The sequence below is a fragment of the Nicotiana attenuata genome, chromosome 7 (assembly GCF_001879085.1).
Source record: "Nicotiana attenuata strain UT chromosome 7, NIATTr2, whole genome shotgun sequence".
NCBI lineage: Eukaryota > Viridiplantae > Streptophyta > Magnoliopsida > Solanales > Solanaceae > Nicotiana > Nicotiana attenuata.
Window position 1 is genome coordinate 92,822,817 of NC_031995.1, and position 13,783 is coordinate 92,836,599.

Genomic DNA, 13,783 nt, shown 5'->3' on the forward strand with positions numbered 1-13,783 from the left:
CTATTCCCCGTGACCTGGTCATGTTTGATATTCACAAAGCTCTGGATGGTTGCTGTTACCAATTGCTTGTTGGACAGTATAAACTACTCTGCCCTCAACTTGGACTAGGGCTTGCTCAATGCTTAGAGGTGATACCTTTTTTGCTTTCCACTTATAGTCATGCTCACCCTCTACATAGAGATGTATGGAATCTTCTTCAAATACCAGTTTGCGACATCACTGTTTGGACTGCTGTCATATTTGGTTCTATTTTGGATGGTGATTTTTCTTCTACTGCAGAATTTCTTACTGGCACGAGACAAAAGGGGGGCTGCATTGTTATTAGTTTGGATTTAAAATATCCATTTGGTATCTTAATCACAGTTTTACACCTTGCAAGCCGACAGTTATTCGACACAGAGAATGCACATGAGGATGCACTACTCAAGATGGTAGGTATACTTGCTGCAACTTCAGTTCATTACACTGCACTAGTACGTTTTGTTTCTGCTATTCCTTTGGCGTTGACATATGGAGAGCGTGCTACCATCTTTTGCGAGCTTGAAAAGTCAATCCCGAACAACAACCTTGGTCAAGTTGCTAGGATATGGGTCATGGAATTTAGGGAGGCGCTTGCTGCTGGTGCCGATACTGAACAATATGTGTTGAAATCTCACGTTGGGGGTTCATTCACAGTTATGAGGGAGAGTTTGGTGACAACGTTGGCAGGGGCACCAAAATTACAGTAATTAAGTCAATGGTTGAACACCAGGAAGTTTTTGTTGACATTTTTGCCAATTCCAATGCATATATGGTGGCACATTTGCATGTACAGAAAGGCACCAGTTGCATTTTCTTACAAAAATACTTGGACTTGGGTGCAACAACGGTGAAAGCCACATCTCCCATTAGTGAAGTAGACTTTACAGTATACTTTACAAGGGAGTACTTCGCAACTATTTTGGCAATGAAGTGCGACATCTTTTATAAAGACATAGATTCAGTGAAAACAAAGTGGCCGAAGCAATTTTATTGCCAGTATGCTTCTGTACTTGACGCATATCCTCTTGTTTGGTACGAGTTGGACAAGAATTTTTCTGCTTTTCAGAATTCCGTTGATAAGCAAAACCTACTTGATGGTGTTCATATNGTATGAAAATTACAGAACTTGTGTGTTGGGTGGGTGGGTGGGGGGGGGGTAGAGTAAGTGGGTCTTGGAAGCAATCTATGGGTTTTAAGAAGGGAAAAGAACGAAATATCAATTAATGGAGTTGTGAAATAGAAAATGAGGTAATGGGATTATTTCCTTGAAGATGAAGAAGTGGAAGTATTACTTGTGTGTTTCCGGCGGAACTCCGACAAGTTGGTGGAAAAATGAAACTGGTACAGTGGGAATTAACAGCAAAGAAGAAAGAGAAAAAAAAGACAAAAGAAAAAAGTAAAAAGTAAAATGAAATAGCAAGTGTGAGAAATTTTACTTTGTGTCTAACACACTACGTAATACTTGTATGAGGCCCTTTAAAGTATGACATCTGGACCAGTGGGTCCCACTTTTACTCTCATTTTGGAGAGTGATTTTATTTTGTGTCTCACACAACTTACATTAGTTATGTGAGGCCTCTTTTTATCTCACATATTTGTGGACCCATATCTTACACAACTGGGTCCATAAAAATTCTGGGACCACACAGTTGTGAGACAAAAAGGACGCCTCATACAACTAGTGTCAGTTGTGTGAGACACAAAATAAAATTTTTCCATTTTGGAGCATCTTTCTTTCTCTGGTTTTCTCCCACTTTTACTTCAGCTATTTGTAAATATTTTGCGCTTAGGTTTGTATTATTACTTTTCTTTTAGGGTTCGTGCAATCGCTGTAAATATTAATGGAAAAATTCAAAATGAAGCTATAGTAGCGACGAGAATAGCGTTTGCATAAGGGGCGTGAGATCTCTTAGATTTATAATCAACCTTTTTACTGTTATTCATAGACGAAATCTCAGCATTTTAAATACTGCAAAACAATTAAATGGTATCAACTTTGTGGACAGAATTTTCAAATCATATACCTAAACAAGGAAAATAATCTAATTAAAAATTATCACCATTGCAGCCTGTAACTGCTAGTTTCGGAGGGGAAAGCTTTCTTTTATCGTGGGAGGAGAAAAAGTTTCAAAATAATGGTGACAGTGGGACCCACTTGTCCAAATGTCAAAAAACAAGGAGACTCATACAAGTATGATGTGGTGTGCTAGACACACTATCGCTTGTTCACTTGTTTGTTTGCCGTATCATCAATGCGTTACCTTCACGCTCTTTACTCTGCTGAAAAGATTGCAATAGGGTGCCCAATAGGCACATTCTAAATATACTTAAAGTGTCTTATATGTCACATCATTAGGTAAATTGTTCAAATGAAAAATAATTATAAATTTAAGGGGCTATCTAAGTATTTGGCCAAAAATAAATGTTATACAACTATTATAAAGGATTCATTCACGGAAATTATAAAAAACAAAACATGACATTATATACAATCTTTTATATGCTAATACATAATAACGCTTGTATTATATTTGTATATTTGGGAAAAGTTTTTACCTGTTTTCACATGACCTTTTCACCCGAATTAGAATTTATTCATAATTGCATGATGCTTTATCGTACTGACAATTGTATCTTTGTCTTGGTAAATCTGACCGACCTCAATACTTTTAGGTAAGGTGTCTAATATTATCAAACATTCACGACCACCAATGGTATCACATGTACCACCTCAAGTAGCTTGACTTTCTTGGCCAACACTGCTCAATGTATTAACATTGTATGGTAACTGTAGCAGGCTATTTTGTGTAGCTTCAAGAAGAACCTGCAATGGTAGTCTCATCTGGCGTACTCCAATTGTAACAACCTGACCAGTCGTTTTGCTTTCTAGAACCTCGTTCCCCTAAATAAGACTTCACGTACTTGCTTTAACTGATTTATGACTTGTGGGGATGGTTGGTTCGGGATTTGGAAGAGTTTGGGTTAAAATCGGGACACTTGGTTCCTTAAGGTTGGCTTAAAAGCCCAAGTTTGACTTCGGTCAACATTTTTAGTAAACGACCTCGGAATCGGCGGTTCCAATAGGTTCGTATAATAATTTCGAAATTGGACGTATGTCCAGATCGAATATTGGATGAACCAGGAACATTTTGGCGCCTAATAGTGAAAGTTGATTCCTTAACGATTTTGAAGTTTTTTAAATTTGGTTTGGAGCGGATTTTTGTGTTATCGAGGTCCGAACGAAATTCCAAGATCGAGAATAGTTCCATAATGTCATTTAAGAATTGCACGCAAAATTTGGTATCAACCCGAGTAGTATAACTATGTTTCGTCACATTGGAAGTAGATTGAAGAACTTGAAGTTCATTAGTTTGATTCAATTGGTTTTAGGGCGTGATTCTTAGATTTAGCGTTGTTTCGGGCGTTCCGATGGGTCGAGCGAGTCCTTTTTATCATTCCAAACTTGTCGGTATGTTCGGGCGGGGCCCGAGGGCCCCGAGCATCAATCGGACGAGGCTCGAGCTTAGTTGAAAAATAGGAGAAGGAGCTGAAGCTCCAGGCATCTGTCATAACAGCACCTGCGGTTGGCCAGCCGCAGGTGCGAGCCCGCAGAAGCGGCTGAGCCATCACAAATATGGCCATGGGTGGCCAACCCAAAAACCGCAGAAGCGGCCTCCTTTCTGCAGAAGCGGAACCGCAGAAGCGGTTGGCTTCTCGCAGATGCGGCCCAGCCGACCCAGTAGGAATTCCGCAGAAGCGGACGTTTCCTCGCAGAAGCGAGACCGCAGATGCGGTCCTCTAACCGCAGGTATGGAAATCGCCGAAGGCAGTGCCTTCATTTAAGACGGGAAAGTGTCATTTTTGACACATTTGCTTCATTTCTTGGGCGATTTGGGAGCTTCCAAAAGGGAGATTTCATCCTAACATTGTGAGTTAAGTTATTCCTACCTAACGTGAGTTTAATACATAGTTTATGGGTAGATTTTAACATGTAAATTAGTGGAAATCATGGGTTTAGAGTAAAACCTAGGGTTTTGATAAAAATAAGATTTAACCACGAAATTTGTTATGGAATGTAGAAGAAATCATATATTCTTGATCCTTAGGTTATGGGTAACAACTTCCTTCGAAAATTTCCGGAATCCGGCAAGTTGGCCCGGGGGTGAACTTTAGGAACCTTGCCTTTGGGGCTGGATAATCACTTTAATAGCTAGAATTTGAATTCGTAAACCTATAATGATTGGTTTTTACACTATTTGCATAATTTCGGATTGTGCTGCTCTGGTTTGAGGGTTTGAACGCGTTCTTGAGTTGGAAGTAGGCTCGAAACGAGGTAAGTCTCTTTTCTAACCTTGTAAGGGGGAAATTTCCCCATAGGTGAACTTAATTAATATATACGATTAATTTTGGGGGCTACGTACGCACAAAGTGACGAGAGTCCGTACGTAGCTACTATTCCTGTTAAGTCCGGATAGTTCTAGGCTTACGCCATGCTTTGAGTGTACCGTTATATGATTATAATTGTTGATTTATATTGAATGGGATTAAGCTGAAGATGTTATGATTTCAAGGTTTTCAAGTAAATGTTTATTTTGATAAGAATTGACGAAAACATTAAGTTATATTTATACTTAACCGTGTCGCAAGTACATTTCGTGAACTGGGTAATTATTTCCACTACTCTCATGGGAGCGGGCCGTTCGCCTCGGCAGGATGGTAAATGTACATATGGTTCGGTCCACATTTTACTTTTATGTTGGATCGGGCCGAACGTCCTCGGTGGTATTTGTGTGTGATAATAGAAATGGAACCCTTATAATTCGTGTGATTTATTGCTTAAAAGGTCACTTATTTTAAATGAGAAAAGTGCTCAGTTGTATTAATTAAATAAAAGGATTCTCAATAATTATTCTTGTTAGAGCTTGTTTTTATTTACATACATTATGAATTAAATATATTGAACTTCATATTATTATATTTGCTGACCCTAGTAAGTGTCGGAGTCGACTCCTCGTTACTACTTCTGCGAGGTTAGGCGAGGTACTTACTGGGTACATATTCCTATGTACTCATGCTACACTTCTGTACTTGATTGTACATGCTTTGAGGCAGGTACATCTGGCCATCAGTCTGGCGCATAGAGTGGACTCCTTAGCTCGAGACTTTCCAGTGAGCTGCCCTTTCGAGCCGATCTGCAGCAGCTGGAGTCTCTCTTTTATTTTATGTTCCTGTCTATTTCTTTTCCAGACAGTAGGATAATATGGTTTGTATATTCTACTAGATTGCCCACACACTTGTGACACCAGGTCTTGGCACACATATTGGTAAATTTATGATGTTTTGGCTTGCTTTCATGATGTAAATTCGCATTTAGTACTTCCACTTAAATATGCTTAAATTCTTAAACTCTGAATTTCTTAATCCATAATGGAAGTTATCACGTGCTAACTGCACAAATTAGAATTTACTACTTGGTTAGTATTGGCTTGCCTAACAATGGTGTTGGGCACCATCACGGCCTAATATGGAGTTTGGGTCGTGACACCAATGCAGAGCGAATTCCTTCAGTGTTATACATAATGGATACATTCCTATCTCCTTGTAGTTCCGTTTGTTATTTCGAGGAAGAGGCAAACCGAAAGATAAAGAACATCAAATTTTAACGTGGAAAGCCCTTCAAACCGAAGGTAAAAACCTCGGGATCACAAGGATCCAAAAAGCTCCACTATAACAATAAGACAGTTATAAAACAAATGGGAAAACATCAAATTGGCTACACAATAAATGCCAAACACGGTGCAACAATAGCTACAATAAATCAATTAGAGAATGAGGAGAAGTCACAAAAATAAAGTTGTAGTTCGGGGCTCGAAATAGGATGTTATATGCCTCAAAATCTGATCTCCAGCGTTCAAATTAAAGATCAAGATATTACGAATACTCAGTCAAAATTTTAGCCTGCTCCAATGGTTAACGAATCGGAAAACGTGATTTGAAGTTGGCTGATCAGAACAAAATCTGCAGCAAAACAAACACTTTTTCTTCTCTCTTCTCTCTTGATGAAAACTATCTCAAAAATCACTCTTATGTGCTAAAGTTTTTCAAAGACTTATACCAATGTGCATAGAACAATTCTCTAAAGTTGCTCTATTTATAGATAATGAGTGATGTTTTTTCTTAAAGCCCAAATCAACTCTAAATAGGAATAAGAACCGAATCCAATTTCGAATAGGAATGGAAAACAAAAAGAGAATATGATTACGACATTGGGCCTTTGGCTGAACAACATGGGCATAGGCCCAACACCATTTCGTCTTTATATACATACGTAGCCCCATATCATTGGGAATTTTTATTGGAGGGCACATGTCATTGACTCTATATTTGATCTCCATTATTTTAACAGAGGTATCTATAGATAATTGGCGAGCAATGATTGAAACTAACTCCCATAGCTTGCCTCTATGTTGATTATAATTCCGTCGACGTTGAAATCCACGTATCAGCCAGTAATATCCCATCAGCCTAACTGTTGAAGCATGATTGTCATAGTCGCCATGGGAATCTCAATCAGGGTGAATTAGAAGTTGACTCAATATCAAACTTCAAAATTGTATGACAATGCTCGTGATTTTTTTTCCTCGGATTTGTTATGTCTTGAACTTTGTTCTTCAATTTGTAGCAAAATACCGATTCAATAGATGCTATTTTAATTATATAGAGCTATCATTAATGGTAGGAAGAGAAAAAAAGGGAGATTCTGGGTGCAGATCAAATAAATTTGAGGTATATAACTGATCGCCCAGATCACAATCGTATTAAAGGAAAATACTACGGGCTTGGACAACTAATATAATTGTATATCAATTATTAAAAAACTAAGGTAATTGTTGAAAATTACTCAACCTAGAGAAAATAGGTATAAAGTCCTAATTATCGTATATCTAAGAAAAGTTCCCAATATTTTATTTTTTCTTTCGAAGAACATTGTATTTCTTCGGTATCTTATCCAACATTCCGACAGATAAGCCCAATATTTTAATCAAAACAAGCAGTAGCTTTACGAGGTGGGCCACGCGAACCAAGGCAAAGGCCCAAACACTTCTATTCAAAAACTTTCAAAATTCAAAACCGCCATCTGAAAGTTTGATCTCACACACACAACCTTTCTTCCCAACGGTCCTCTCTCTCTCTCTCTCTCTCTCTCTCACACACACACACGCACACACACAGTATCTCAAAGGGAAAAACAGGTTTGAATTTTGGAGCGTGATCCACAAGCTAAGGTTGGGTAATCTTATTCTTTGTTCCAGTTTCTTCTAAGTAAGCACATAATTCTTTGACGTTTTATTGTTTGTTAGTCCATTTTCAGTTTAATTTTGTGGACAAATATTATCTTTAGAAACTTTCTTGAATAATTTAAGTCATAATTTTACTAAATTTGATTATTCATACCAGAAAAGAATTGAGTTAGGGTCTGATCAGACAGCGAGTTATTTTATGTAAAGGATTTAAGTTGTGTATCACATACTTTATCAGTGTAGTTTAGCCCGCTGTAGTAAATTATTTACCTTATTTTATGGTAATCGATATCTACACTTTCTATGCACAGTTGCAGGTAATAGCTATGAAGTATTTACACCATCAGTGAGTATAACTTAAACGTATACTAAATGGAAGGCTAAGCTAGAAGTTGGAACAACATTGACAAAAAGGAGTATTTGATTTTAATAAAGCACAATTCTTTGTAGAATTGTTAAAACCTTAAATTCCTCACTGTCTAGTAGGTCATTTAACTGATCATACTTTAAATAAGTTGTTTTTCACCATGAGTCTATACTTCAGTTTAAGAATTATTAGTTTCAGGTAAACAAGATAGATAAAAAAGGTATTTTTTATTTGAAAAGGAAAAATACCATGATAGCAAATTATTCCTAGAACAATGTAATCTATAGTAATATTTACGATTCATTCAGCTCAATTGCATAAAAGTTGGCTAAGTTTGAAATGTCTTGATGTTTCTTCGAGTGATAAATGCGTTGTTCCATAAAAAGAAGAAACTTTTCTTCATGAGATTAACCTGTGTTGTGTTAAAAAAATAAGTACTTTGTTCAATGAGACTGTATTTTTAAATGCTAATGTTGTTTATTATTGCTGTTAAATTGACAGGTTTTATTGTCCCTGGACTAATATGCAAATGGATTGTCTTAAAACATGTCAAACAGAAAACTTTTCTACTCCTGGAAAAATAGGGCAGTTAGAATCTGCTGTGGTAACAAAAGTTAGAGTTATTGTTAGAGTTCGCCCCTTTCTTCCTCAAGAAATTAACTCGAGAGATGGAAAACCAATCTCTTGTGTCTCTGTTCTCAACTCAGAATCTGAGCCTTCAGAGGATGTCACAGTTCATCTCAAAGATTATGAAACTTGGTAATCATTTTCTCAATTGTTGGCATGCTCTAAGATTTAATCTGTCTTACTACTATAGCATATTATATTACTTGGACTACTATTTGTTGCACAACCTTATCCTGGGATATTTTGGTTTTTGATTGTAGTCGTAATGAATGCTACAAGTTGGATGCTTTTTTTGGTCAAGAAGACAACAATATAAGCGAAATATTTGGCAAAGAAGTTAATCCTTTGATCCCTGGGTTATTACATGGTCGCAATGTCACAGTTTTTGCTTATGGAGCTACAGGGAGTGGCAAAACTTACACTATGCAGGTATATTTTTATTTGTCTCATAATGCACAACTTGCTCCGTTACTCCTGGCTCCTGCAATTGGACTAGTGCACATAGATTAGGAAATAAATATAGAGTTACAACAGACGTACACGATGTTTCTTTTCAATTTTTTTGCTGCTCTACTACTATAACGTAGATCCATGAGTGACCAAAGGAGATATCAGATTTTTCAGATTGGCACCATGCATAAGCTTATCCCATGTATGCAGCCATTTAGTCCTAATCTATGAATTTTACATTTGACCTCTAAAGAGATATGTATGTGAAGCATATAGTTCCCTGGATGTGCACGTGAATTGTTTTGCAAATACCTTGTTGCTGATGCAGGGAACTGAAAACCTCCCTGGTCTAATGCCACTTGCAATGTCCTCTATTCTCTCAAAGAGTCAGGGAAAAAGTAACATAACAATATCATACTATGAAATATACATGGATAGGTGCTATGATCTACTTGAACTTAAGGAGAAGGAAATTTTCATATTGGACGACAAAAGTGGGCAGATTCATCTCAAAGGACTTGCACAAGTTACCATCAGTTCAATGTCAGAGTTTCAAGAGGCGTTTTCTTGTGTGGTTCAGAGAAGAAAAGTTGCACATACGGGTGTTAATGATGTCTCTAGCCGTAGTCATGCCGTGCTCACTATTTATGTTTCTACTCCTTGCTGTGATGATACTGGAAATGTTGTTACCGGGAAGTTGAACCTTATTGACTTGGCAGGTTTTAACACTACTAAATTTAACCATGAATTATTGTGTAAGACCATTTAACTGAAAGGGTAACTCACATGTTGTAACTCTAATGTCATTGAATTAGGAAACGAAGATAATAGAAGAACTTGCAACACTGGAATTCGTCTACAAGAGAGTGCTAAGATCAACCAGTCCTTATTTGCATTGTCAAATGTGATTTATGCATTGAACAACAATCAACCGCGAATACCCTATAGAGAAAGCAAATTGACAAGGGTATTGCAAGACTCTCTTGGAGGAACAAGCCGTGCTTTGATGATTGCTTGCTTGGTAGGATGTTGTATATATTATTTCTTGCCTTTCGGTGCCGGAATGCAACACTATTCTGAACACTATTTTCTTTTCTTTGTTCATAGAATCCTGGAGAGTACCAAGAATCTCTTCATACAGTTAGTTTGGCAGCCAGATCAAGACGCATATCCAATTTTGTTGCCTCAGCACAAAAAGGAGATACTCCAAAGGTCAAAGTTGATATGGAGGCAAAGCTTCGCGCCTGGCTAGAATCTAAAGGAAAGACAAAAAGTGCTCAAAGAATTGGGGCATTTGATTCTCCATTTACTAGCAAAACTCCAAATTCCATATGCTCTACCAAAAAGCTTGGTTTGTTTGAGAGCTCTTCAAAGCATAAATTTATTAGTAAACAAGGTGCTTCAAGCATAAAAAAGAGGTAAGAGATTACTCTACGATCTTGCTGTACTTACCTGTGTTAGATTTGATGATTGCTTAACTTTGCATTTGATTTTGATGACTGCTTAATTTTGTTGTACAGGGATCCAGATGGGGCCTGTAGAAATCTATTTAATAATGGACATCGATCAAACATCACAGCGGAGGTAAAAGACAGAGAACTATAATTTTGACCAAGTTCATTGTGAGTTAATGATGCAACATTTTGCTCCTTGCAGAATTCTTCGTGTTAAATTGAATAAAATCCATTGACATGGTCCATTGGATGCCCTTTATTATTTACTACTACTAGATAACTACTGTGAATATAACTCAATTTCTTTGAATTACGACGAACTGAATAACGCGAAACTATAACTATTGCCATTTCCATAGATTCTCGAATTACCCCACTTTAAGTTGATGTATGGCTGATAGCTTGATTAGTTTTAAAAATTCAGTTTTTAATTTACTCGACTTTTTCACAAAGAGAACTATTCAGTTGATTGATTTTGATATGTGATAATTAACAACTAGAAACTTTCTGTGGAATCTTTTTGCATGAACAACAGAATGATTTAATCACAATTTTTATTATGTAAGAATTGGAGTAAATAGATAAATCATTTTAAGTTGGATTTCTCCATTAATGTGCAAATGCAGGCTCAAGACCTTGCTGATGGTGGTAATAGAGAAGAAAAGAAGTTCGAGGTTTTTGCTGAAAGCGTTGCGCCCGAGTCTAATACACTGGTGCATGGTATTTGGCCACTATAACCATATCTCAGTTCTTGTAGTCTGCCTCATGTATTCTTAATCCAACTTTATATAGGTGACTCATATTAAGCTACAAGCAATTGACTATGTGCCAACGATAGTTCTAGTGTTCTCCTCCGCCTACTATTCCCACAGAGAGCAGTAGTATACCTATTTTGCATCAACTCATATTGAGATACAACCACAAGATCATTTTTCAGTTATCGATGTGCCAAAGCTAGTTCTGCACTGCTCTAGCTATATATGTTCCCACACAAAATGGTAGTATAACTATTTTGCATAGATTTGTTTGCAAACTTTCGACAATTATGTCTATAATATTGATCTCTTCTATCATGATTCCGTATTAGGTGCTTTTTGAGTTTCTTAATTTTTACTATAAGATTGCACATCCCTCTGTATGACTTATAATCATCAATCCCTCTGAACTACCAGTGTGCTTTCTTCCCCTTTTAAGCATTTTAACGGTCATTGCAGAATCAGGTTTCCCTCCACCATATAAAATTAATCCTAAAAAATGCACTCATCTTCTTGTTCTTCCACATACTCTAGAGAGGCATCCGTACTACTATTTCATCATCTATTTGAAGCATTTCGAACCCCCATATCCCATTTAGAATTAGTGTCTAATCCTCTCAGTAGTATATGTAACTGAATTGGAGTTTATTTGTCTCTATTGATCCTATTTACAGATAGCTGTGACAAAAATTGGGGAATAACAAACTGTTCCAATAAGGAAATATCATATATCTTTTCTACATATAGTGAAATAAATGTTGAAGACTTTTGTCTATTTGATCTTGTGTAGATGAAAAAACCAATGCTGAGGAGAAAGTGAGAACCGTTGATTGTTTCAGCTCCTCTAAAGCATGTGAGGTTGTTACCCCTAGAAAGGTCCTTTCTCCCATCAACTCCAACATAAACAATGAGAATACCCCGGCATTAGGGACGCCACTTGATAAGTTCAGTACACAAAGTTCTAACTTGAAGGTGAGCAGGAACTCTTGTTGTCGTTATCTTCTAATTTCTTAGCATTTCTGGTTATAATTATTACATCTGTTGAGCATACAGAACTCTCTAGTCCAGGAGTACATTGAGTTGTTGAACACAGCCAGCAAGTGAGTTTTTGCTCTCTGTCTTTATTTTCTTTTCATTTTCTGTTTATCCTTTTCACATGGAGATTAAATTTATTTTGTGCTACACTGTGGTAGGGAGCAACTAATGGAGATAAAGGTATGCAATTGATCTCTTCACATGATTCTAACATTGTCACCACTTCTACTAGTTGTGAATTTGACTGCATTTTCACATGTAATCTAGGGAATTGGACAAAAGATGGCTGAATACATTATCGAACTAAGGGAAACAAGCCCAATGAAATCAGTAAGAAACTCTTTTTAAGGTTTATGATGTCAGAGTTTCTTGGTTTGTGACTGCATAACACTAAATCTACTTACCTGGTTTATGCAGCTGGACGATTTGGAGAAGATTGGACTGTCATCGAAACAGGTAATGACATGCATTATGTTTTCAGTATTGAACTGAGATGAGCTTAAATGGACCGACATGAATAGTGAGGATTCATGTATAGTACTCATACTTGCTTCTGATTGAGGCTTATGTAAGTATTCTTTAAGCAATTGTGAATTATGGAGTGATAATGAAGAGTGTGCCTACATCCACTATAGGTACACAACTTATTCAGGTGGGCTGCAAGAGGAGTGCTGGGATGAAATTGATTTGCTTTGCAACACCTTGTTGTTACGAGAATGTGCAGGAGAACAACTGTGCTAGAACTTATGTTACTATAGTATTTGTATAATTGAGTACTTGGATTTGAGAGCTAAGAAAGAAGGAAAATGTGAACTGCTAATATAAAATGTGTTGTATCAACTGTGTTGTATTTATGAGAAACGAAAATATTCTTTTCATGCCCCTTCAAATGACTATTTATAAGTAATATATTGTACCAATTCTATCCATAGATATTTCGGAATTTCAGCATTTTCAGTTATATCTGCTTGTTTTCTTGAGTTGCTGCTACTACCTCCAGATTTGTCGAAATTATAATGTTTAATAAGAAAAAAAACCTACAAATATTCAGGTGTGATTGTTGAACAATTTTTCCTACGACGAAAATTTCCTAAATTAATGAATCATGCTTTGTTCTACCTGAACTTAAGGGTAGTGGTTATGAAATTTCTTTGGCTCCAAAGCATTTGGTCTCCTTAAACCGAGGGTCTATGCACACACTGTCCTCCTCAAACCCTACTTATTATACTGGGTTTGACCTTACATATTACACTGGGGTTGTTGTTATTGTTCTAAAGCATTTGGTCGTCATCTTGATAGGAATTAGCTGCAATTTGGTTAGTGGTGTGGCCGGTGGGTATCACGTATAAATGATGAAGAGCAAGTAGTGATGGGAATAGAACAGAACTTTATACTCAACAATAATTACAAAGAATTTTTGAAGGACCAATTCCTTCACGTTAAAAGGAATGCCTAATCCAACCCAAAAAAAAAAAGGAATGCCTAAAGAGGAGAAAGTGAAAATGAATCTTTCAGAAATCGCACAAAATGGAAAGAATTCAACTCAGAAATTGCCTTATATTTGGATTGGCTTTTAAGTTAGATCAAATCAGCTTTAAGCTTTTTTTTATTTTTTTTGTGTGATTAGTAAATTTTTTTTCGGTGCTTAAAATAAATAAAAAAACTGCTTAAAACAAGTCATTTTTGGCTTTAAAATCAATTTTTAAGCCAATCCAAACGGGTTCTTAGTCAAATATAATCTGAAACAACTTTGGACGAGCAAAACAAATCCTA

The 13,783-nt window shown here is 36.7% G+C and overlaps 1 protein-coding gene across 2 annotated transcripts; it reads left to right on the forward strand.

Moving 5' to 3' along the window:
• Positions 7,143-12,939, forward strand: LOC109229488 (kinesin-like protein KIN-10B). 2 transcript variants are annotated; one of them, XM_019394944.1, is made up of 14 exons: positions 7,143-7,344; positions 8,191-8,448; positions 8,577-8,745; positions 9,095-9,485; positions 9,582-9,787; positions 9,874-10,184; positions 10,287-10,350; positions 10,847-10,940; positions 11,766-11,947; positions 12,029-12,075; positions 12,169-12,190; positions 12,278-12,340; positions 12,428-12,466; positions 12,646-12,939. In XM_019394944.1, the coding sequence occupies exons 2-14, from the start codon at positions 8,213-8,215 to the stop codon at positions 12,688-12,690; spliced, it is 1,869 nt and encodes a 622-aa protein (XP_019250489.1). In that variant the 5' UTR covers positions 7,143-7,344; positions 8,191-8,212; the 3' UTR covers positions 12,691-12,939. The 2 variants fall into 2 exon arrangements, with proteins under 2 accessions (XP_019250489.1, XP_019250490.1); XM_019394945.1 differs by having other exon boundaries at positions 7,143-7,307.

What these genes read in the sequence shown, in the direction of transcription:
- LOC109229488 (XM_019394944.1), top strand. Translation starts at nt 8,213, where the DNA reads ATGCAAATGGATTGTCTTAAAACATGTCAAACAGAAAACTTTTCTACT. An exon ending in GTCTAATACACTGGTGCATG is followed by an intron (nt 10,941 to 11,765) that starts GTATTTGGCCAC and finishes GATCTTGTGTAG; the next exon opens with ATGAAAAAACCAATGCTGAG. An exon ending in CACAAAGTTCTAACTTGAAG is followed by an intron (nt 11,948 to 12,028) that starts GTGAGCAGGAAC and finishes TTGAGCATACAG; the next exon opens with AACTCTCTAGTCCAGGAGTA.